The sequence below is a fragment of the Acromyrmex echinatior genome, chromosome 15, assembly GCF_024713525.1.
Source record: "Acromyrmex echinatior isolate Ae372 chromosome 15, ASM2471352v2, whole genome shotgun sequence".
Taxonomy (NCBI): domain Eukaryota; kingdom Metazoa; phylum Arthropoda; class Insecta; order Hymenoptera; family Formicidae; genus Acromyrmex; species Acromyrmex echinatior.
The window spans coordinates 4635716-4658059 of record NC_141866.1 but is presented as its reverse complement, the minus strand read 5'-3'; the positions used below and the strand labels follow the sequence as shown (position 1 = coordinate 4658059).

The window sequence follows — 22344 nt, the reverse complement described above, 5'->3', positions numbered from 1 at the left end:
CCCACTCGAAAGCCTCCGAGGTATCGCTAAATATAAACGCACACAACTCAAATGATAAGACGCAATGTCTTGAGATAGGTACACAAGATATCTAATGACCAGGGTCAAAGCCGATCCTGGATCGAAAGTTCGTCGACTGCGGCGGCGTAAGTTCTGGGGTCGCGCTACCTCCGCGTCGTTAATAACTTATAAACGAAACAACCTGCGCGCGACTCCAAACCAAGGAACTATAGTCGGAACGAAGTTTCACGACGAGACGCACGACGACGGGTACTATAAGGCCTGCGGATTAGAGCTTAGGAAACTACTTACAGAGGTCCACGCCGTGGTAAGCGGGGGCGAGCGCGAGCAAAACGACGAAAAGGTGGACAGCAGGTGGCGCCCTTCTGGCGAGGAAACCCAAGCTTTTCACCATAGCTCCCTTTTCCTGCGAGGGCTTTACCCTCGCCCTTTCCTCACCGAGACTCCCGCCGTGCCATTTCTGCCTCGTCAACCTGAAACAAAAAAAAAAGAGCGCAATCATTATGTCATACTTGATAGTCGAGATGGATAGACGATCGACAAAGCGAGTCGTTTCGTTCACTGCTCCCGAAGAACAAGTTCACCTTGGTGGAGAAACGTAACGACGCGCGTAATTATCGCACGAGAGTGTCATCTTGAATGCTACATTGAAATGTGAAACTGATTTCGTGTATTTGATAATCGTAACTATGGCGAATAAGAGAAACGTTTGAAAGAGATACATTTGAAAGATATTTTTATTAAAAGAAATCTATTACGTAAAGACATCTATTCTATTAAGATTTCTACCGTACACTATCTTATTTATATAATTGTTATATAAAATAGTTTCTCATATTATATTATCATATATCGAATTTCGTAACAGTCGAGTTTATTTAGCTCAATAATTTGTTAACTTAAAAATTCTGCAGAGAATGATGCACGAATGACATTACGTCTTCATGTAAATCTAGTCTGTAATCCTTGTTCAATTTTCGATTATTCGCTGCACGTGGAATCATTTCCTTCCTGTACGATCTGAGGGCGGAGCTAAACTTCCTGCGACTTCCATGTCATGTATTTTCCAGGAAGGAACAGCACGAGAATTGCGACGCGTTAGTTTTACGTAAAGATGTCTTGATCGTAGTCAGTAATTTTTAACTCGCATCGATTCGCGATCCAACCAAGTTTATTTCGTGAGCAGAGATCGAACTCGGAAAGCAACGAGGAACGCGCTCGAGAGTAGCGCGGTAACAGCTCGTTATTGGCTTATGAGCCTATCAGCCGATAATGCGTTACTCCCATTTTGCGCAAGCAAATGTGTATCTCCGATACACGTCAGACATGTAACTTGCACCAGTGTAACTTGGTTGCAGCTCTCTCTCTCTCTCTCTCTCTCTCTCTCTCTCTCTCTCTCGATACCTGTGAGAAAGGTGTCTCGAGTTTGATGGAGTATCCGTCGGTAATTACGACGGTGAATAAGTAACGTGCGAGAACGGTAGTAAGAAGTCGCTCGGTCGTAGGCCTCGCGTGTTCCACATTAAACATACATATCGCAGCTTATAGACCGCGAGACGGTGCAAAATCTGTCCTACGGCGCGCGTCGTGTCGTCATTTCTCTCTCTCTTGTTGTAAGACGAACCGGTAAGAGCATTCGCTCGCAAAGTCCTTCACAGCTGCGTGATCGTCGTACTCATTGTAGGTCTTATTCGATTCCAAAATAGCAATGATACGTTACGCTCCAAGTATCATTGATGATTATATCAAGCTTATATTTTCTGCAACCGTGCGATGGAATATTTATGAAGTAAACGAGTCACGTTCGAATATTTTTCTTTCTTCACAGAAATTAATCTTTTAATTAAATTATGCGATTTTATAGTTTTAGTTTACAAGTAAATATCCTTTTTTCTTCGCTATTTCATGAAAATTTATATCTGAAATTAATATACACACGGTGAGGATTATTTGAGGTGAAATACGGTGGGAGAATATATTTTTTTTCTAGCGTAATTGGCAAAAGAAACTGTAGTAGCAGAAGGATTAAGCAAATGATAGAGCGAGTTTCTCAACGAGCATAATTATTGCCGCAACATTAAGCGTAACGATATACCCTATAAGACCCGTTGATTAGTAAAACGTCATGACGAAATACTCCGTTTCTCGCATAAACATTTAATCTCCCTAAGCACTAAGTGTTAAATTAGAAATTATCGGAAAACGGTATCGTTTATACATCGAGTCGCCATAAAAGCTTTATCTCCTGATTGTATTCATGAGGGACTTAACGCTCGCGATGCGCTCCGTCGAAATCAATTCCCCTGGACGCGGTAAGTACTCTGGCGGCCACAAAATTATTCATCGATTGTTTTCTTTTCATCTCGCGGACTACGGAGGGGACAGATTATCGCGCGATCGTTTCAGGCAGGTGCCATTTTCTCGTCGTCGTGATCCTTTTGAATGGCCGGCCAGCGCCGTCTACCACGGGGAAAACGAGAGATTTCGCAATTATTATGCCGTCGACGCGACGAAGGAGATTCCGTTTACGATCGGTATCGTTTACGATACGCACGCACACGTACCCGGGTACGTCTATATATTTCATGCACTCACCCCGTGGTTCGTGCACGCGGACGGCATGCGTCCGCACACGCGTGCGCATGTATACGAGCTCGTTTAAGCCGCGACGTAAGCCACGGAGGCTTCGCGCGATATCCTAGTTCAACGTCGAATCTCTTCGTTTGCATAGGAATGAGTTTATGCAGATTAATACACGCGAGACGTCCGTGTAGAGTACGCCGCGTGGGATGCACCTACACGAGGCTACGAGTGTATATGCATATTTTATTGACGGCATTGCACTTACGGATTTCCAATCGCGCAAACGCGTGCCACACACGACGCGATTCACCACCATTCGCGAGCCTCTGTTAACACTTAAATTCCAAATTATTAATTGCCAAATTATGCATCCAATGATCCGTCCGAGTTATTTTTAATCATTGCTCCAGGTCGCCATTACTCCTGCACAATATCGTCGTTAATTGAAACAATGAAGTTTAACAATCTGACTCAAGAAAATGTATTTTTGACTCAATTTAATTTATTATTACTATAAAATGTATTTTTGACTCCAATTTAGTTTATTATTACTATACGTGCATACGTTAATATGGACGTTAATATGTTTATTTTGAAACTAATTACAGAAATAAATTACTTTACATTTTGATATACATGGAAGTTAAAAATAACAGAATGATATCTAATTCAAGAGATTAGATTACTATTGCTGCTCTGATATTTAACAGTATACCTGTCTCGATTCGATTTAATCTCTGTTACTTAATATCATTTAATTTATTTCTAATGCCGATATAGAAACGCGAAACATTGTAACGGGGTTGTCTCTAAGGGTTGTCTGTATTGCTAAGTAGTTATTAATTTCATTTCCAATATGCAGCTCCGAACAGCCTCTCGTATGTTTGACAGCTTCTATAATTCTATAATTAATTCAATATTATTTATGAATTTATGGCAAAATATGTTTTTATGGAAGAATAATATCACGGTATCTCAGATTGGTGTAATTTATTGCATATCGAATAACATGTTATTTAATTGACACATAAAAAAGTATCTTTTATGACACGTAATAGAACTTAGAACGCATTACTATTAACTAATAAGTACGAGTTTCACGAGATATAGTTTGCCTTTTTCCTGTTGCGAGCTCTCTGAAAGAAATCGCTCCCGACAAATCGTCGAGTTGACCCTAATTGCGTGGAAGCCAAAGAGAAACCATGTCGACGACGTGGAGGCGAAGTCCTCTGTACAAAACGAAGCCAATGAATTTAGTAATCCGCTCTGTCGGCGAAGTCGTTGTCCAGGACAGGGCTGGGATAGGTACGCGAAGCAGGATGTCTCGGTGGAAAAGCGATCCTTATCAGTCGTAAAAACATGTATGCACCGACTGTCGTAGAGAAATACGAGCTAACCGCGAACATAACCCACGCCCGACGAATGGAACGTTAATGTGTCAGTTAATTATCTGTAAAGTCTTGGGGAGAGAAAGAGAGAAGATTCGTTTTTGAGTGCGGTCGTAAAGCGTGGGCGAGTCGGACACGCTCGTGAAAATACAGGAACGACGTGCATCTCCCCTCGATTTTGTCATCGAAAAAATGCCGCCGCTGTTTACGGATCCTGAGAGACTGTTAGCTCACGGGAGACTCGTTGTCGAGCCAGATGAATGATAGACTCTTTGTTAGTCCAGCCGAAAATATCAATTTTATTTCGTAATTTTTTTATTCATTAATAGCATATAATTTCATTCGTTATACATTAATAGTGCAGTACAATACTGCAGTACTATTATTAACAAATATTAATAACGAATATTATTAGTCAATAGAATTGTATTATATATAAACTGTAAAAAAATTACATGCAAAATTACAACAATTATAACAGGTAATTTTGGGATCCACTCTTAAAGATGTATATTTACGTATATTTAAAATCATAACTTACAAAGATTACATGGATTTGCCTGCAAGATTCCACGTGAATGTTTGTCACATCATTTTTATTCTGAAGTATCCACCAGGTATGAAAATTGTAAATCCGAGAAGATAGCGTATTACGCGAAGAGCAAAACGTGGTAGAGGACGCGAGCGAATTTACGGATTGATCTCAGCCATGATCCTCGTGTCGCGTTCGAAGGCACGCTTCGATGACTCAGATCCATTCTAGTTAGGATTTCGCGTATCCTTAGCTCGACGAGCAGAAGCAACAGAATCTGTACGCAAACATGAGCAGCGTGCATTTTGTATTTTCCTTACAGATACTGCGTTATACGATTGAATTTTACTTAGCCATTCATAAAATAAAATAAATAAATTCTTCTAGCTTTGACTTTTACAAATGAAAAAAATTATATATTGTCATTTTTTATGTACAAAACGATATAACGATGTACTTTTTTTTTTTATTCAACTGATTGCATAAAACGGAGATTAAAAATTGTGTAAAATTCGTATGAGATATTCAATTTGCTTCTATTCTTCTGTTTTACTGAATTCAGTTACTCATTGAGAGAAACTGAAATATAAGAAATCTTTCTGAATGTTCACCGTTCACTGTATCGACAGACGTCGCAGATAAGATAACCCGGAATTATAGAGGGCTTTATTCGAGGATCGTCTATCACGCGACGTTTGGATTTATTACGCTGTATGTAGTGACCGGTCGACTTTCCATTTATCAGAATACGATACCTGTAGCATTTCGGGCGTGGATAGCCGTGCGAAACAACCGCAAACTTCGATCTACCGCGAACAAATGGACGGAGTTTCGCGAAAGAAACGGAAAAATCACAATGGAAGGCAGCGTCGGATGCTCCGGCATTCCCTTCCTATTGTCCGACGACTTGTGAAAAATGCGCGCTGATTTTCCGTAACAATGCTGACGAAAGGAGGATTTTACTGATCGCAGCCAGACTAAAGAGACCGTGAGATATTCTGGCTGCATCCGAGATGATATCCCAACCGTTTATGGATACAATGAATAACATATAACGTGTATAATATATTTTAGGAATACTGTGTTTAAGATTATAGATCCTATTAATATTATAAATATGATATTATATTTATATATAATGTAAAATATATATACATAGAATTTTCTATAATGTATTCTCCAAATCTATATCAGTGAATAGTCACTGATAATCGGTGAATAAAATGAGAGATCCGTAACCTAGCTAATCTTTATGTGATTTAACTAATCTTGTTTTGGTGCATAAATCCAATGAATATAGTATTAGAAGATTGAAATTAATGTGCAAATATCAATATTTTAGTTACATAACTGTTCAAACATTCTTTCTTTTTAAAGTTCACTGATTATTCAGTGTCAAGTACTACTGAGTAATTAGTGACTATCCACTGATTCGGATTTAGAGAGTATATATTCTAATTCCTCCTATGATTTTTTAAAAATGTTTTACGCAAGTTTTTCACGTGAACTCTTCTTTGTATGAATGAAACGAGATAAATCGGAGATATGAAAAAATATGAAGTATCCTTGAGAAGAATTCCCGGTAATTCAAATAGATACATTTCTTGGAAAAAAAAGATGAAAGGTACAACAGTCAAGCGCCTGTTCGCCATAGTCGAAAGTGGATATCCACGGTTTTGATTTGTGTGACTTCGTTGTTTTAACGTGGGACCACTCGATGTCCCTCGAGTGGGAAGAGCTAGAAGATGTTCATCGTCGAGAAGAAGACCCTATATGGGATGTTCATGCAACTCTTGTCGTTCTAGGATGTCTCTCTTTACCTTTGCCAACGAATCTCCCGAGATTTTGGTTTATAAAAATACTAAAGTAAAGTCGTCCAATAAATCCTTGGTTGTCTGCACGTCCATTGTACATCTCGTTTCACCGCTACACGTATGTCAAAACTAGACTACGAAATTCTTTTCCGTAGAAAAGAATACAATATTTCTCTACATAACGTAACTTATATAAAAAAAAAATCTATATTTGGATGAAATTTTTTCCCCGAATATATGAAAGGTTCTAACGCTGATATAACTATGATCCACTCGATGCTACAAATGCTTCGAAGTATTTTTTGATTGATCAATTAGTGAAATTCTTTCTTCCAATTGGTTAACCACATTCCTTGAAACACATTCCTTGAAACTTTGTAGCGCCAAGTGGAGACCCAGTCTCATTTATAACGAATTTTCCCTTAGAAAATATTTTCTCGAAGATAATGACAAGATACTTATTCGAATATTGGTCCTGGCATGTTCGCGTGTTCTAAATTTTTTGAAAAGACCGAAAGCCACACACATCAAACTGAACTCGTTTCCATCACACGCCACTCAGGATTATGTCCAATCATGTAACGGAGAACAATGCTGTAGAATGATCCAGCACCTTTATAGTTCGAAACGGATCATAATCAGCACTTAAGCCGAGTACTTTCGTGACGGAATGAAGGAGACAGGTCCGTTCCTCATTGTCCTCGTAAACGATTTTATTTGACCCTCGGATTACCGAGTTGAAAAGGAAAGGCGCGCGCAAACACTCGAGAGGACTGTTTAGACGTTCCAGAGGTGCCATTAAAGTCCATTATTGTAGGCAAGAGGAAAGGATTGGTCGTTAAAGAAACGTTTTCAAAGTTACCGGATGATGCAGCCGGAACGCATGAAAAGTATGCACGGAGGGTCAATATTTCTTCGGGCCGAATAGCGCGTTTGTCTCCGTTGAGACAGGGCACGTCAAGAATATTACACTTCTTTTTTATTACGCGGCGTTTATTTAAGTATCACCGTCAAAGAAGCATTATATATATATATATATATATATAAAAGTTCTCCCTAGAGAAGGCGCGTGTGTCAGATTTATCTGATGACGTAATCGGTAATTAGACAGCCGTATGCATGATGCATTTTTTTTTCTGCTACCAAGCGGTTGATGTGGTCAGGTCAACCCGATGATCTCCAAATGATCGATCGTCCGTACAAAGTGCATTAGCATAACTATCAGGACGCGGCTATGGCGTGCAGTGACATCGGCATTTGTTCATCTTGGCTTCTAATCTCGCTCTTTAAACGAGTCGTTAGTCTTTCTCAAAGCATATGCCCGCGTCGGTCTAAGAAACGCGCGCTGAATCATTCGGCTGACGTAGTGAAAAGGCGAACAAAGCACGGCATAATTCGCAGTTGGGACATTTCCAAGTGTAATTACCCTTACGTCCGCTGAATTACGCGTTGAACCCGCGTACCCGCGTACGATCTTTACCACCGTCGCGTGTTTAATTAACCTGGCTCGATAATTTTAATTTTCCTCCAAATATTTAGAACACGAATGCGCAGTAACATACAAATGCTGGAACGCTCTAATCATTAGTCCCGTTACGAGCTTCAACCGTGAAACGCAATATCGTAACGTAGTTGCGTTATACTATGTTAACAGAACACGCACCGCATGCTCGCTTTCATGCACGATTAGTAAACAAATTGACGTTTATTCAAATTAATATAATTCGCTTTGACTCCGTAACGCGCGTTAGAATTACTGCATATGCATACAATATCGTTTCCACGTTTCGAGCTGTTGTTTCTAGTTCTAGTGATATCAAGGAGGCTGTAATCTCGAATTTTATAGGAAGGTCTACTATCGAAAAGCATCTTCAGAAGTATGTCAGAGTATTATACTCCAATATGAAAACATAAAAAAATAAAATCCAACATTTGTAATATAAGTTATATTAATGAATCTCACGCGGTAGAGTTACTTTTCCTTACTGCCATAGTAATGTACGATGTAAAAAATGTCTTACGTTACCAGAGTTAATAGCCGACATTTTTCAATGTCGCACGTTAAGGGACGCCTAAAAGCCGATAATTCTGTCAGCGTCAATCAGTCTTTATGTTCTTCAACTTACGAGTCGTGTACACAATCCCTTCGCGCCTAATTAATCACTTCTATGGATCGTAGATTTATTTACGAGTACACTGTATAGATGCTCGATTCACATTCTCTCTTTATATCCGTAGATGCTCGCGGCACGTATTAGTCGTTGATGTGATTTATCATTGCGTGATGAATGTGCAAGGATAACGAGCGAACGAAAAACGATCATCCAGATGAACCGTAGTTATCTAGAAAGATTATCCACTGTGCGAGAATGTTATCTATTTTTTCCCTTCTTTACTAAGAGCATAAAAAATACGAAAAAGCAATATCTCGTCGATGTACGAATTAATGAAAAACGCTAATAAAGAATACAATTCTAATTATTAAAAAAGATCAAAAATATTCGCTGGTGGTTTTGAGACATCCCGTATATACAGGGATGAAAAGAATATTCGCGTATGAGCCCCTATCGATTTCGTTACTATTTACAAAAACGAACCTAATGCAAATAAATGGATTTTCGATGAACGGGGTGAGCCGAAAAGTGCAGACACCGCGAATCGATGCGCCGCGGGGGACACAAAAGCGGGTGGAAAATCGAACCGTCGATGCACATACATGTATACGCCGCTTATGCATCTAATGCATATATATATAGTGTCCCAGAACTGTCGTTACACTTTTATCCATGAGAGTTTCTCAAGCTATTTCGAGTTGAGAGTAATAAGAGAGAGTGTGAAATAAAACTCGACTATTTAGAGATTTGGGACGGAAATTCATTAAATAAGAAAGGAGTTAAAAATATTCGATATTATTGGTAACAATTACTAAAACTTTCAAGAATATAAATCGAATCCCTTTTAGTATTCTTTCGAAATTGTGAATTCTTAGTTATCTTGAATTCTATTCAAAGTCTCATTTTTGCTTGCTTTTAATAAAATAGTTATTGATAGTTGGTGCAAAATATCTTTTTCGTTACCTCCGAATATCTACCGTTAAAAGGATAATTCCGAGACACCCTGTACACGTCCGTTTCTATACGTATATCACTACTTTGTGCAATAAAATACAGTGACGCGCGTAAAACGTCGATGCGTCCGGGAGGGAAGCAGCAAAGAACAACAAGCAACGACTCAAGCCGAGGCGATTTACATGCATAAACTGAAACCCTCGAATCCTCTTTCGTCTATCCCATGCCGTCCCTTTTCTATCGGCCGTGCCATAATCGTTGCCAGACTGCTTTTACTTTCGAAAAAATTTGTTATTCAATCGTTGAGGTAACGCATAGCTCATAAAAAACGAACGTCCCCGTGCAATAAGTAACTCTTTAACAAGACTTGTTTAAGTCGTTAATCAAAAGGCAAGCGCGTGCATGCAAGTATTGGCGTTTATTTTATAGACGTCCTTAGCTTTCGTAGTATTTCACCGGAACAGCCTGTTATCTTCAAACGCCCTTTAGAAGAGCCAGTTGAGTGATGTCGGACAAGCGAGAAGCAATAAAATCAAAGCGGTCTCTGACTTCTAGTAAAGGAGTAGCGCAGGGAATAAAAGAAGAACAAGGTGTAGCCGGGAGGAAGGAAGATAAAGTGCGCGCGAAGCAGAAGGGGTGTTACAAGATCTCGGGATCGTGCTCTTTGCAGTTTTCGTGCGTTCTTAAAAGTAGTTAGATTTTGTTAGAGAGTGTGTCTTTTCCTTTTCACAAGACGAAGATATAATAAGTGTATACGTTGCCCTGTGAATCTGTCCCTGTGATAAATTGAAACCGTGTAGAAATCTGTCGCGAACGCATTTTTGCGTTCCTGCTTTGTGATCTCTTCGCGCGCGTAACTCACATGGACGGCGGAATTTTTTAAAGGGAAAGTGACGCGAAAACGTGGGAGAAATTCTATCAGACGTAACGCGAGGGAGAAGATTAACGCGCGCAACGTCTCGTTCGCGTAAAAGTAACAAAGTGAAAGACCGTGGCGGCGGCGAAGTCGAAACGAGAACCGACGTTTCAAAGGGAGGAGAAGCAGCAAGGGGGTTAAAACTTAAACCGAAGCCGGGGACTCGCGGTTCTTAAACTCTGCTTTTCATGTCGCCGTCGCGTCTTAATATTTCCGCGCCCTCGGAATCTCGCGCGTTCTCGACGGCGCGGTGTATCCCTGGCTTGAAACACTTGTTTAAACGTCGTCGTGTACAAGCAAACACACGAACAAAGTGCCGTCGAGTGGTTGGAGCACAGCTCGATGTCTGAAGGATCTCGCAAACAGTTCATAGGATTAAGTTTATCTTTAGAAAAGACGACGCGTTTGTCAGGTTGTTATCGAAATTTTACGTTTATTATTAAAACGGAGAGTGGGAATAATAAAATAAGAGCAATAAAACCAATGTAATGTTATTACTTAGAATTTGGAATAGGATTATCCCTTTACATTGCTCAAAATTGTAATGCAAGCTACACTTACGATAGTTATATGAATCTCTTAACCCAGGTGTTCGCCTGATTTTTTTTATAAACATAAATGGTGGAGTGTTTTACACTCTAATTAAAATCATTAATGAAATTATTAATTGTTAATATATTTTGATCACATTATTAATATATTGTACATTGTATATTATTCATTTTTTATTTAATTACAATTTTGTAAAAAAAAGAAAGTAAAAATCAAACAAATAATAAATAGATTAAGCACGTTTAGCTACGTTTAGTAGATTATTATGATAATATTTCTAAAAAAAAATAAAATTTATGCAACACTTTTGCGGGGTTTTTTTGAGACTAGAATTGAATATCTAAAGTTTCGTAAAGAATAGTTATTGGAAAAATGAAAAAAAAAAAACGTTAAACAGTATCTAGTATACAAAACAATATTTTACAATTCATATTTTTTCGCTGCAGGGATATAAAAATACTCCAGGTGACTATTTTTCTGAATTAAAAAACTCTTGGAACATAGACATTATGACAGTCATATGTTCATCACAAAAAAATATACCTGCTCTGATTGTGAGAAGTGGAATAATGTTTCACTCATAAATACGTCATAGATACGTAGCGGAGTTGTGACTGGAAGCTACGTTGAACTATAAAATAAAAATAGATGAAATTTGTAGCAATGCCCAGACTAATTAATATTTACAGGAATAATTATCTACCCGCACGTAAAATAATATTTATATATTTTTATATATTATTATATTTATAAATACTCAAATCCGCAAACAAAATGAAACATGATAATTTACTCATGGTTGCATCACTCGATGCTCTCCTCCTTTTACTCCTCTCAGATTCATTCGTTGTACAACACAGCACTCGCGAAAACACGGTTTATTATGATCGCGCGTACTAATTACCAGAATAGAATAATTACATGGAACTTTGTACAACATTCCTCGTTAATCACACGCGACATGCTCTTTACTATTGTACGTTGCGACGGCATGTAATGCGAAAAGAATACGAAAGTGCATTACATGATCTGTTCAACGTTCGCAAATTAGTACGATGGACAATCGAATCAATCGAGAGAGTTAATTTATCGTAGCCGACAACGGCGATAACTGTTAATTGCATGCAGAGGAATATCGCGTATTCTCTTAGCTCTCGACGAGATCGCGTTTCGATGGGTAATGACAATACACAACGGCTCTCTCGAGTCCCACTCGAATAACAACGTAGCTTCGGGCTTTGCATACGACGATCTTGCATACGCTGTAAAAACAAACACCGTGGCCGTGCCGTGGTTGTTTTGTCGTTCCGAAATATGTAACGTTTTATAAAATATGTTTACACTGAATATTCCGTTCTTCACGTTTCAAATTACTTATTACTAAACGTCCGATACATCACGAATTTTCCGTAATTTTAATTATTATTCGATCCGATTATTCGTACGTTACTCCGCATTTGCTCCGAGATTAATGATAAACAAATTACATTTAACTCAACGAAAGATTCAAAGCGCGTTGTAGAGTATATTCCAAATAATTCTAATAATTATTGTGAATATTGAAATAATGATTTGTCATTCTTTGTCGATTCAGGTCAAATAATTAAATTGCACAAAATATTCTTTTAACCTTTAGGTCGCCGGAAAACCGATATATCAGCTCGTTTTAATTTCACGATGTAGTTAACCTGAAACGCTATATTTGAGTTTAATTATACCATTCTGAATGTATATATAGACAAATCGCTCTCAAACTCTCTACGTCCACGTTAGCTCTGGGTAAAGTCAAAGAAGAGTTCTATCCAAGATTTATTTCGCTGCTGTTTTACATGCAATAATGGCTTCAGCATTCAAAATTATCATTTTCTGACCTCACCACAGTATTTAGCGGCTTTAAGAACCATTATATACAGATTATTTACAAATAAAAAAAATTTTAATTTTTTTCACAATCTTCCTCGTCGATATATCGACTCAAGCCGATGATGCAAACATTATATATATATCCTTGATATAAACACATGTTTTTGTTATTTTTCAATGAGGTTTTGATGACCTTTGCCTAATGCCAGCTGTCTAAAGGTTAAATAAGTAACCGTCGTCTTCTCTTAATTCGCGTACGAATTGTTAAGCGCGGATGTCAATTGTACCTACAGGCTGAGCTCTCATTCATCAAGAGAATTATCACGTTTGCAGTCTCTCTCTTGACTGATCGCGTTTCGAGTGGTAATACGACGACATACGCAGTGCTCGTGCCGCTACCTGCTCGTTTGAATGGCGTCGCCCAAATGACAACAGGATGCACGGCGAAATTGCTTACACGCGCAGTATACCATAACACAAACACCAAAGCTCTATACGCCAGCTAGGCATTCTCGTCGTAGAATAGATTTAACGTATTTTGAATTAAATGTATTTGAAATACCTCGCGCGCGTTTCTCCAATTCTAAATTAGTTATATAACACGGAATGGCTCACGGCGCTATCTACTCGCTCGAGTTTCACTGTAAATGATAATACAGCGCGCAACAGCATACGTTGTAACGTGTTGTGTGTTACTAAACAAACAGACTTCAATGTACAACCAGTCTTGTTGCCATAAAATATTTAACGCGGCTAAATAAATATTTAAAAAATTTCACGAAATAGTTACCTAATGTACCTTTCGTCTTTATATTTTTAAATTAATTCCTATATTATACAATTATTATTTTTAGATTTTTATATAAAACAGAAGTGAAATATTGTATTTAATAAATCTTGATTTTAATAAATCACAAAAATTAAATTAAATCTCCATAAAAAATATCGTAGATTTAATTGAATTTATTTAGTCATCACTTATTATTTTGTATATTTTTCATATTTTTATGTTCAATAAAATTCATGACATTAAATAATAATAATTGTTTTTTAAATAAAAATTGATGATTTAATATCAACAAAGCTAACAATTTTATTTTAACTGTCTTGAATTGATAATCGTTAATCACAGTATAAAAGAAGTTGAGATTCTCGGGAATCCATATTGTACGAATTGTAAGATTAAGAATGACTCGAAGTTTTTTCTCGACGCGCTATTATCTGTCGCATACCGATAATTAGCGAGTGCCAGCCGCGAATTACGAAGGCGAGGGGTTAATATTCCTGTCCACAACGTATGAAATCTGTCGCCGGAACTTTTTTGCATCCCGAAAACGAGAAATCGCGCGCGGCACGATGGCGAAATCAAAGCTATTATAATCCACGGAAGCGGAGACCTCGCACAGTTGGTCTAAAAGAAGAAGCGAAAGATAGATAAAGCACGTCGGGCAGGAAAGGCGAGAGGCGCCTTCGCGAACACTTTGACTTCTGTGCGCCTCCGTTTCGCTCCTCGCATTCCATCACTCCGCGTCCGGGCGCCTTAACAAGCCTCTAATGAGGAACGGGTGTTACTCGTGTCCGTCGCGGTACTTTTGCGCAATTACCATTTATCACATCTGCTCCTCTCCACCATTTTGTGCCCTCTCGGGCCTCCTTTCTTTTTTTCTCCTACGGTTTTTTCTCCCACTGTTCCGTTCTTTCTACGACCGCGACGTCCGCCTGTTCTTATTTTCGTTCCACACCGATAGGAAGGCTCTACGATGAGACGACATATCCGGTGCGCCACGCGCCGACTTTTCACCCTCGATGCCGACGAAGGTCGCGGATCGTTTAAAATGTCGTAAATTGAGTTATGTGGATTCCTCATGGATTCCATTAGTTTATGGGCTTTCAAGCTTAGAATTTATGTATATTCCAGGAAAATATAAGTCACTTAGGTATTAAAGAATAGATTTAATAAAATATAAAAATTTAATAAAATTTGAAGCGATGCTGAGAAATGTCTTTAAAATTTAAGTCTTTTAAATTCATGAAATTTCTATTATGTTTTTTGTAACGCGACACAGAGTGCGGAACAATCATGAAATATTGATGTATCAACGAAGTAATAAATTTACATCGCCGCACACAAGATGTATAACGTTGAGTCACCGGTGCAATTAATCTATGTCTTGAAAGACATATAGATTATACGGTTACATTCATCGAGATCAACGATCTAGAGATAAACTCGCGGAAACATTATTTATGCATGTAAACGAATAGGATAACTATTTTGCGGCATATAGATTCGAGATTTGCGCTGGAAACTCGATCGATCTGTATGTTAACCGTATGTTAATTTGAACGGATTCTGTAACTATCTTAAATTCGTTATTCGTTAACGGAAAACTGGCCCGGGTTTGTACGTCGTTTGTGTTCCAATTAGTTTTGATTTGAAATCATTATCGGTCTATGCATCATGCATGCTGGACACGAAAGATAAATTGCGTCAAGTGTGTACGGTTTCTATCGTATTGATTATTGCGTTTTCGTGTTGTTCGCGTCCGGAGTGATTTCCGATTTCGAACTTTCCTCCAGTCGCGAACGCAAGTGTCCTTTTCGATCGGGACGAAAACGAAATGTAGAACGAGGACAAAAATAGTAGGAAAACGAATAGAAGTGGGTCAATCGTGACCGGGAATGAGCCTCGCACAGTTTTGTCCTCGCACAGTATTTCGTTGGCGTCGAACTTAGGAATTTCCGATTCCCCGACGATATCATTCCAGTCGGTCAAACGGTGTCTGCGTCTTGGCGAAAAGTCGGTCAGTTGGCGAACAATCGGTTCTTGGGCGGAAGAGAAGAGGGCGGAAAAATAAAAGGAATCGGACTAGGGTATTGTTTTTTTTCCAGCACGGTTATTTCCTCTCAAAATTCCAGAATATAAGGTAGAATTCGAGAAATCTCTTCCTGGTTTTATTCGCTCTGCTCTGATTTTACAGCGCAGCTACCGGAAACGGAACGATCATAAGAAAGCAGGTTGAACATCTAGAATGAAATCGAAAATGATTTTACATTGCGGCGATCAGCGATTCCGGCGATTGTCGATTTCGAGGATTTTCCTGGACGCCGACATCATTTCTGTCGGTTTGTAACTCTGATCGTAATTCTGGCAGTTAAAACGCTCGCGGAACTGGCAGTCGTTTATTCAGGAAAGAAAGGGATGGCAGAACCAGAATGCAAATTAGATAAGACGGATTCGACGTAATTTTCTACCCGTTAAAACTATCACTAGAAATTCATGAATGCCATATTTATTCATCACGATCAATATTTAAGAATATAAATCTCTCTCTCTCTCAGATTATATTTAGATATCATCGTAATAAAAAAAAATTACAGTAATAATGCATTTTCTTTATAAGAATTAAATAATTTTTTAAATAAATAGATAAATCAATAGTTAAATTAATATTATGCATTTGCAGATCTTACTCTTTTATAAAATTATTTTCTAAAATAATATATTCATAGTTTTTTTTTTAAAATATTTTGAATTCGTGCTTTGTAGATGAATTTTTTTTATCAAATCTGAAAAAGATGACGCGCTTTCGTTTAGCTCAGTTATTAACACTAATTGAACGTCCCATTTGCCGATGACAATCAATTTTGAATTCGACAACGTTCTTTTATGCCCGTGATGGATGTTCTATTCTTCGGCACGCGCACGGTTCCCTCATCCGAGGATAATCGCGGGGTGGGAAAGGGTGAAAACGTGAAATGGATGAAGTAAGCGGTCGGGAAGAGAAGAGGATGGGCGGAATCTGGAAATAGGACAGGACCAAATCGGAAATCAGGTTTACACGACCGTTCAACGTTTTTACAATTCGGGGAAACGCGAGGATTTCGCCTGGCTGTCGCTATCGTTCCGGTTGGCTAGAAGCAAATCTACGCCGTTGAAAAGTCGACCGGTAGCCATTTCTTCAGAGACGAACGGGGTGATAAGGGACGCTTGGACGGGAGTAGATCCAGGGATTCTCTCGAAACGGTTATTTCCCCGTTCATTAACTTTTACGGACTTCCTCCTCGAGCGAGTTCTTGCTTTTCGCCTGGTGTTTCTCTGCGACGGTTGCTTCGCGATTTTCAATGGCGTGCGACCTCATTACCGAAATGGCGCTCATTATCGTTGTAAGCGTGGCGGATAAGCGAGGACCAGTCAGAAGGATGCAGAGAGGAACGTGTCGACTACAAGCTTGGCGAGTTTTGTCACAATGTTGCACACCAGGGTAGATCCTCATAAAAAGAACCGCTTGCTTAATGACCACCAGTTATTTAGCTGCACATATAATCATTCGGGCGACAGGATGGGAAAAGCATGGCATAAGAGGAACTATTGAGACCGAGAATGCCGAGGATCCTTCGACGGATAAAGTTTCGCAAACTGCTTTGAATAAGAGACGAGAGATCCGAGAAAACTCGACGATCATGTATCTCGATCTGTATACATACGTCTGGCTTTAGTGACGCTTCTAACACGCGGAGATGCTCGAATGACACACAGAATGATAGTCACATGAGAAATGAAATAAAAAGTTTTGCTTTACACGATAATGAATACAACCGGATAATTAAGCGGGTGTTTAAATCTTTAAATGCTGCCACCGCGATATCTTTATTACGTTAGTGGCGTACACGAGTACGTCTATTTTAGATGAGTGCGACCACCGTTTCTCGTTACTTCATCTGGTGTAATACAATAAAATAAAATTTATCGTCAGCGGCGTGCACATCAACAAATTTTCATTTAGCTGACGCATATCAAGCTCGTGCAACAACGTGCATCATGGTCCCGTCTGCGAAGAGTATATAAAAGCTACACTTCGTGCGCGCGCTCGGTATATATTAAATACAAGGTTCATACATTTTGTGGATTATAAAAGCAGTAATCTTACCCCAAAGGTTGTAAAAATATTTGATTAAAGTTTTTAAATTAATATTTATTTATTAAACATTTGAGTAGAAAAATATTTCATCGACCAACTAATAAGAGATTAAGCTGAAATTTGCATTTTCCTTCGTTCAATAAAAAAAAATACTGATAAAAGAAAATATTGTCCAAGATGACGAGCTTTTCTTTCATTCTTGCTCTTTTTGTCTCATCCTAAGAAAGCTTGAAAAAAAAAAAAAAAAAATCCAATCGATCATTGCGCATCGAAGGTCTCTTCCCTGCATAGAAGGAATCTTATCGGCGACATTACCGAACGTTCCCTGTAATTCGCGGGGCATATCGATAATCAAGATACCAAAGCTGAGAGATTAAACATCAGGTACGCGTGCAAAGACCCAAGGAAGAATGGCATTTGGTGGAACTCCTCTCAACAATGCTTTCCCTTTCTCGTTCTTCTTCGCAGTTTGCTCACCATTCTTCGTTCGCCTTGTGTCAGCGAGTGTCGTCTGTGTTAAATAGCAATAGGATTGCGCAAGTGAGACTACTTGAAAACATTTGCCCGTTTGCTCGTCCTTCCTTTTGTCGCGATTCATTCGGGCTTCCGCATAATGACGTCTCGCGTCTATGGAGCAGCCATAGTCGCATTCACGAAGAGGAAAGGACGCATCGCTATGTCGTGTACCACGTTACATTGCGTCGCTTTCCGTCTTTTCCTCTTCCGGCGGTTTAATTGTTGCATTAACATTTGCCTCGCGGGTATCGACTTGGAACGTCGTCACGTAAATAATACAATTACGGCTAAGGTAACGCGTATCGATTCGTAGTCGTCTCGTCAAGCTAATGGTTCTTTCGCCATTTCGTGTCTGCCACCGATTTACCCGAAACATTCAATTTAATGGAATATTTATTTCGTTTACTAGGAATATTACTTATATTAAGGGAATTGTGTGTTATATATTTTACATAACAATGGAATAAATGTATTTCGCTTTTCTAGTCGAACATATTAAACTTGCAGATATCAATTAGATTTTTTTACCATTACGTAAATGAAGTCGATCTAATTCCATCAATAGTAATGAAGTAAATATTAATTTACTGTAGCTATACATGTGCTGAACGTAGTTATTAATTAACTCTACAATTAATGTTGGTGTAACATAATGTTTATTTAAGATAAATAATTTATACGATATTATAAATGTAAAGTCTATGAATACCGTCATATTTGTTGATTATAATGAAAAATTTGTTCATTAGCCTCAGGTTGCCCCGTGCGAGGGCTAATACACTGTAAAGCCAGTTTACCTAGACCAAATTTGCATTCGCGAATAATATGCTCATAGGTTATGGTCGCTATATTTGTAAAATCAAAATACGGCTACGGTGTTATACATAATTTCTGAGATATTTAACGGTAGAGGCTCGCCAGTGTTTGAATTTAACGGAGATTTTTTTTTTAACCGTAAAAAAGCAAAGAGAAGGATATTGCACGAGCGCGCACCGTTAAACAACATACACTTTCATGATTATTCGTAAATACGATCGCATAATCGCGGAGAGGGGAGGGGGAGGGGGAGGGGGGAGGGGGGGTGATCGCTTCCGCAAGACTTCGCGTTCGAATACCCGACGGCTACGCCCATGGCTCGGTAAACATGCCTACATGTATGCGGTCCGGTGTACGGTCGAATAAACCGGGGAAGAGTTTGTGCAAGCCAGTCTCTCATTAGGTTAGAGCAAATTAGCACGCGAACCCAAACACACACCAGTTAGACCCCGCACACGACCCCGCCGAGCCAACCCGCGACCTCTCCGGGGAGACGTTCCGTTTCGAGATTGATTATCCCCTATCGGCTCGTGCAGCGTTTCCTCCCGGCCGAAACTTAGCGGCCCCCGGCATCGATAATGCAGAGAGTGCACAACCGGCGGTGCTTCGGCGGGCAGGCAGTTGTTTCTGGTTTCGGGTAAACAGGAAGTGTGGAGACCGTAAATTTTCCCTCGGTTGAGGATCATAGATCCTGCGCCAAGGATATACAAAGCGAGCATACCAGGTCGGATAAGGCCTTTTGTGGCACACGGTCGATCAATCGGCGACTATTCCCGTAAGACGGCCCTCTCTCCACTTCCCTTCTCCATTCTTCGAAAAGTTTCAGACAGTTTGTTTAACTTCCCGTCGCGAAGGTCTCACGTTATCGAGAAGCAAGCGAGGAAGCTTTACCAGTTATGCGGTAATTACTTTCCAAGATATTGTAATCGGTCTTGCGTTTTATTAAATAAACAGCTTATTGTACGTGGTGTAAACCTTTACGAGATTTTATTGCGAAAACTCCTCGTTACCTTTCGCTAACCGGTTCCCTTTTCCGCCGCAACGCGAGTTATTATTCACCGGAGTCCTCCGCGGTACAATCAAGTTATTCGCGAGTAAAACAAATCTCTCGACTCCACATTTCTGAGGAGATGCTCTAGAAAAAGAGGGGAGGGAAAAAAAAAAGGAAAAACGAAACTTCACCTTTATTGCGTACCGCTTGACTGGACAGGACAGGATGGGAAGTAATACGAGAAAGCAGCGACAAAGGGAGACGGATAATTGCTCGGAGGGATACGCAGGAATTCTTCCTCCGCCTTTCGAAAACCTTATGCTGTATGTAATTTCGAGAGAGAGCAGTATAAACGTCAGTGGAAAAATTAATGCTCGTCCTGAGACACGTATCGTGGAAGATGACGTTGATAAGTCGCGATAGAGATATGTGCTCCAGAAATAGCGAGAGGGAAAACTGCGATGAGGGAAGTAGGGAGTACTCGAAAAGGGGCCGGAGATCATCAAATCGGATTTTCAAAGCTCAGTTAATGTATACGATTTCCAGGGGGCGAATTACCGGGCAAAAAGCGAGGGATGGAGCACGAGGGAAAGGTATCCTTGCGACTGAGATCGACCACATAACTTTGAGATTAATTAAATTTAAGCGCTGTTAAAAGGATTAATTAGTAGTACGTACTTCTGCGAGGACACCGAAGCTCGGCACAGAATTATGCCGAGACGAAAGTTTCGCCGAAGAGGGATGAGTCGACGGTTAAAGTTAGGGGTTCGTTTGCGCTGCCCGAAGCTTGGAGACTTGGACAGTTGATTCCGAGCGAATAGGTTGGGAGTCGTATCAATTGCAACTGCAAATGTTTTGCGAAAGATATTTCGAGGAAAATTAATAACTGTAAAGGAGAAGGAAAGCTAGACGTATCGCGATATATTATGTATATCTTTTCAAAAATTCTTGATATTTGTGTTTACTAATCAAACTCGTGATCAAACATCAATTTATAAAATCGTACCTCGATACCACTAAACTTCAAACGTTAATAATGTCACATGCGTATTTCTCGCTGCCGTAATAATACTGGCCGCCATCATCGAACTGTCCAACGCACAGTATAACGTGATAACAACGAAAATACACTATATTGCGCATTGGCTATTGTAGTGTCAACCTATTGTCAATCTCAAGTTCTCAGGTATTATCTTACCAAATATGCTGCCTCCCTGCGAAAGTGATACTGCCAAGAACCACTCAAACTCGAGTATCTTGTACCTATACCTCGCAGGAGTAACGGCTGAAGTACTCTCTAAAGCGGGCGAACCGAATGCCGAACGGCTCAGTGTCGGGACAGCCAATTCCAGTCTGTTAAGTATGCTTCGCGGTTTGAGAACTAATACTTGCCGGGATGTTACTAGCTAGCCGAGGCGTCTCATCGCATTACGGGAAAGTTCAATTGCGGAAGGATGCACATTCATATTCTGAGGTCGGTTTACGATCCATAGGACACTACGAGGAAGGGGTTTCAATGCTCGCCTGCGATCTACTATTTCTTTGAGATGTGTATGAAACATTTATTTCACATATATGAAATCATCACGAACATTGGAGAAATGCCTTTTAAAATCTACACTGAGAAAAATGTTTGGTACGTATAATCATTTATTTTGTTGATATGTAATCACAAAAACATAAAAAATTATGTTGTTCTGATTAAAGTTTGATTAGGACAGCATAATTTTAAAAAATGAAAAAGTAAGAAAGTTTTGGTTAGTCACATATCAACGAAATAAATGGTTACAATATTTCTCTTAGTATATTTTTGCAGAAATCGCAAGAGAGAGGTAACGCGCGAGAGATACTTATAACATATTATTCCGAAATGATGCAGGTTAGTCTTTTTATACGGTGGAAGATTACTTCAATTTTTTGAATCCATCGTACGACGGAAAAGCCGAGCCGTGATTAATTCGCGAGCTCGCGAAGAGCGCTACAAAGGTGGCCCTTTTATCTCTGTCCAAACGTGAGCGGCCGATTCATGCATGCCTTCATGTTGAAAAAGAAAAAAAAATGCTATTTTGTTCAGGAAGCATTTAGCGACGTACGTTTTTAAATAACGGACAATGGCCTCACTAATCGCTTAAAACGATGAACTCTGTGAACACGGAAATCTACACAGAATATCAATAATAGACATCGATAATATTCGATTGCCTTTAGTTATCCGTTATTTGCTCGGTTCAACGGAAAGGAGCGAGCAAGAGAGGTCTCCGGCGGATCGCTTTCGAAGCACGTCTCGGAAATTTTCATCCCCGCTGTTTACTTAGCTCGCATTGGGAGAAAAAGGAGAGAGGGGCACTTCCCTCCGATTGTG

General features: G+C 39.4%; 2 protein-coding genes across 3 annotated transcripts in view; one reads left to right on the top strand and one right to left on the bottom strand.

Annotated features, from left to right (window-relative positions):
- Nucleotides 1–22344, top strand: part of LOC147907208 (uncharacterized) — a 278923-nt gene that overhangs the window by 103080 nt on the left and 153499 nt on the right. The gene's annotated exons all lie outside the window — the stretch shown is intronic.
- LOC105145036 (discoidin domain-containing receptor 2) overlaps nucleotides 1–22344 on the bottom strand; it is a 154555-nt gene that overhangs the window by 82554 nt on the left and 49657 nt on the right. For both annotated transcript variants that reach the window (XM_011054345.2, XM_087413989.1), the window contains exon 2: nucleotides 313–494. In XM_011054345.2, the coding sequence (XP_011052647.2) occupies nucleotides 313–415 (103 nt within the window). In that variant the 5' untranslated portion in view covers nucleotides 416–494. The remainder of the gene's footprint in view (nucleotides 1–312; nucleotides 495–22344) is intronic.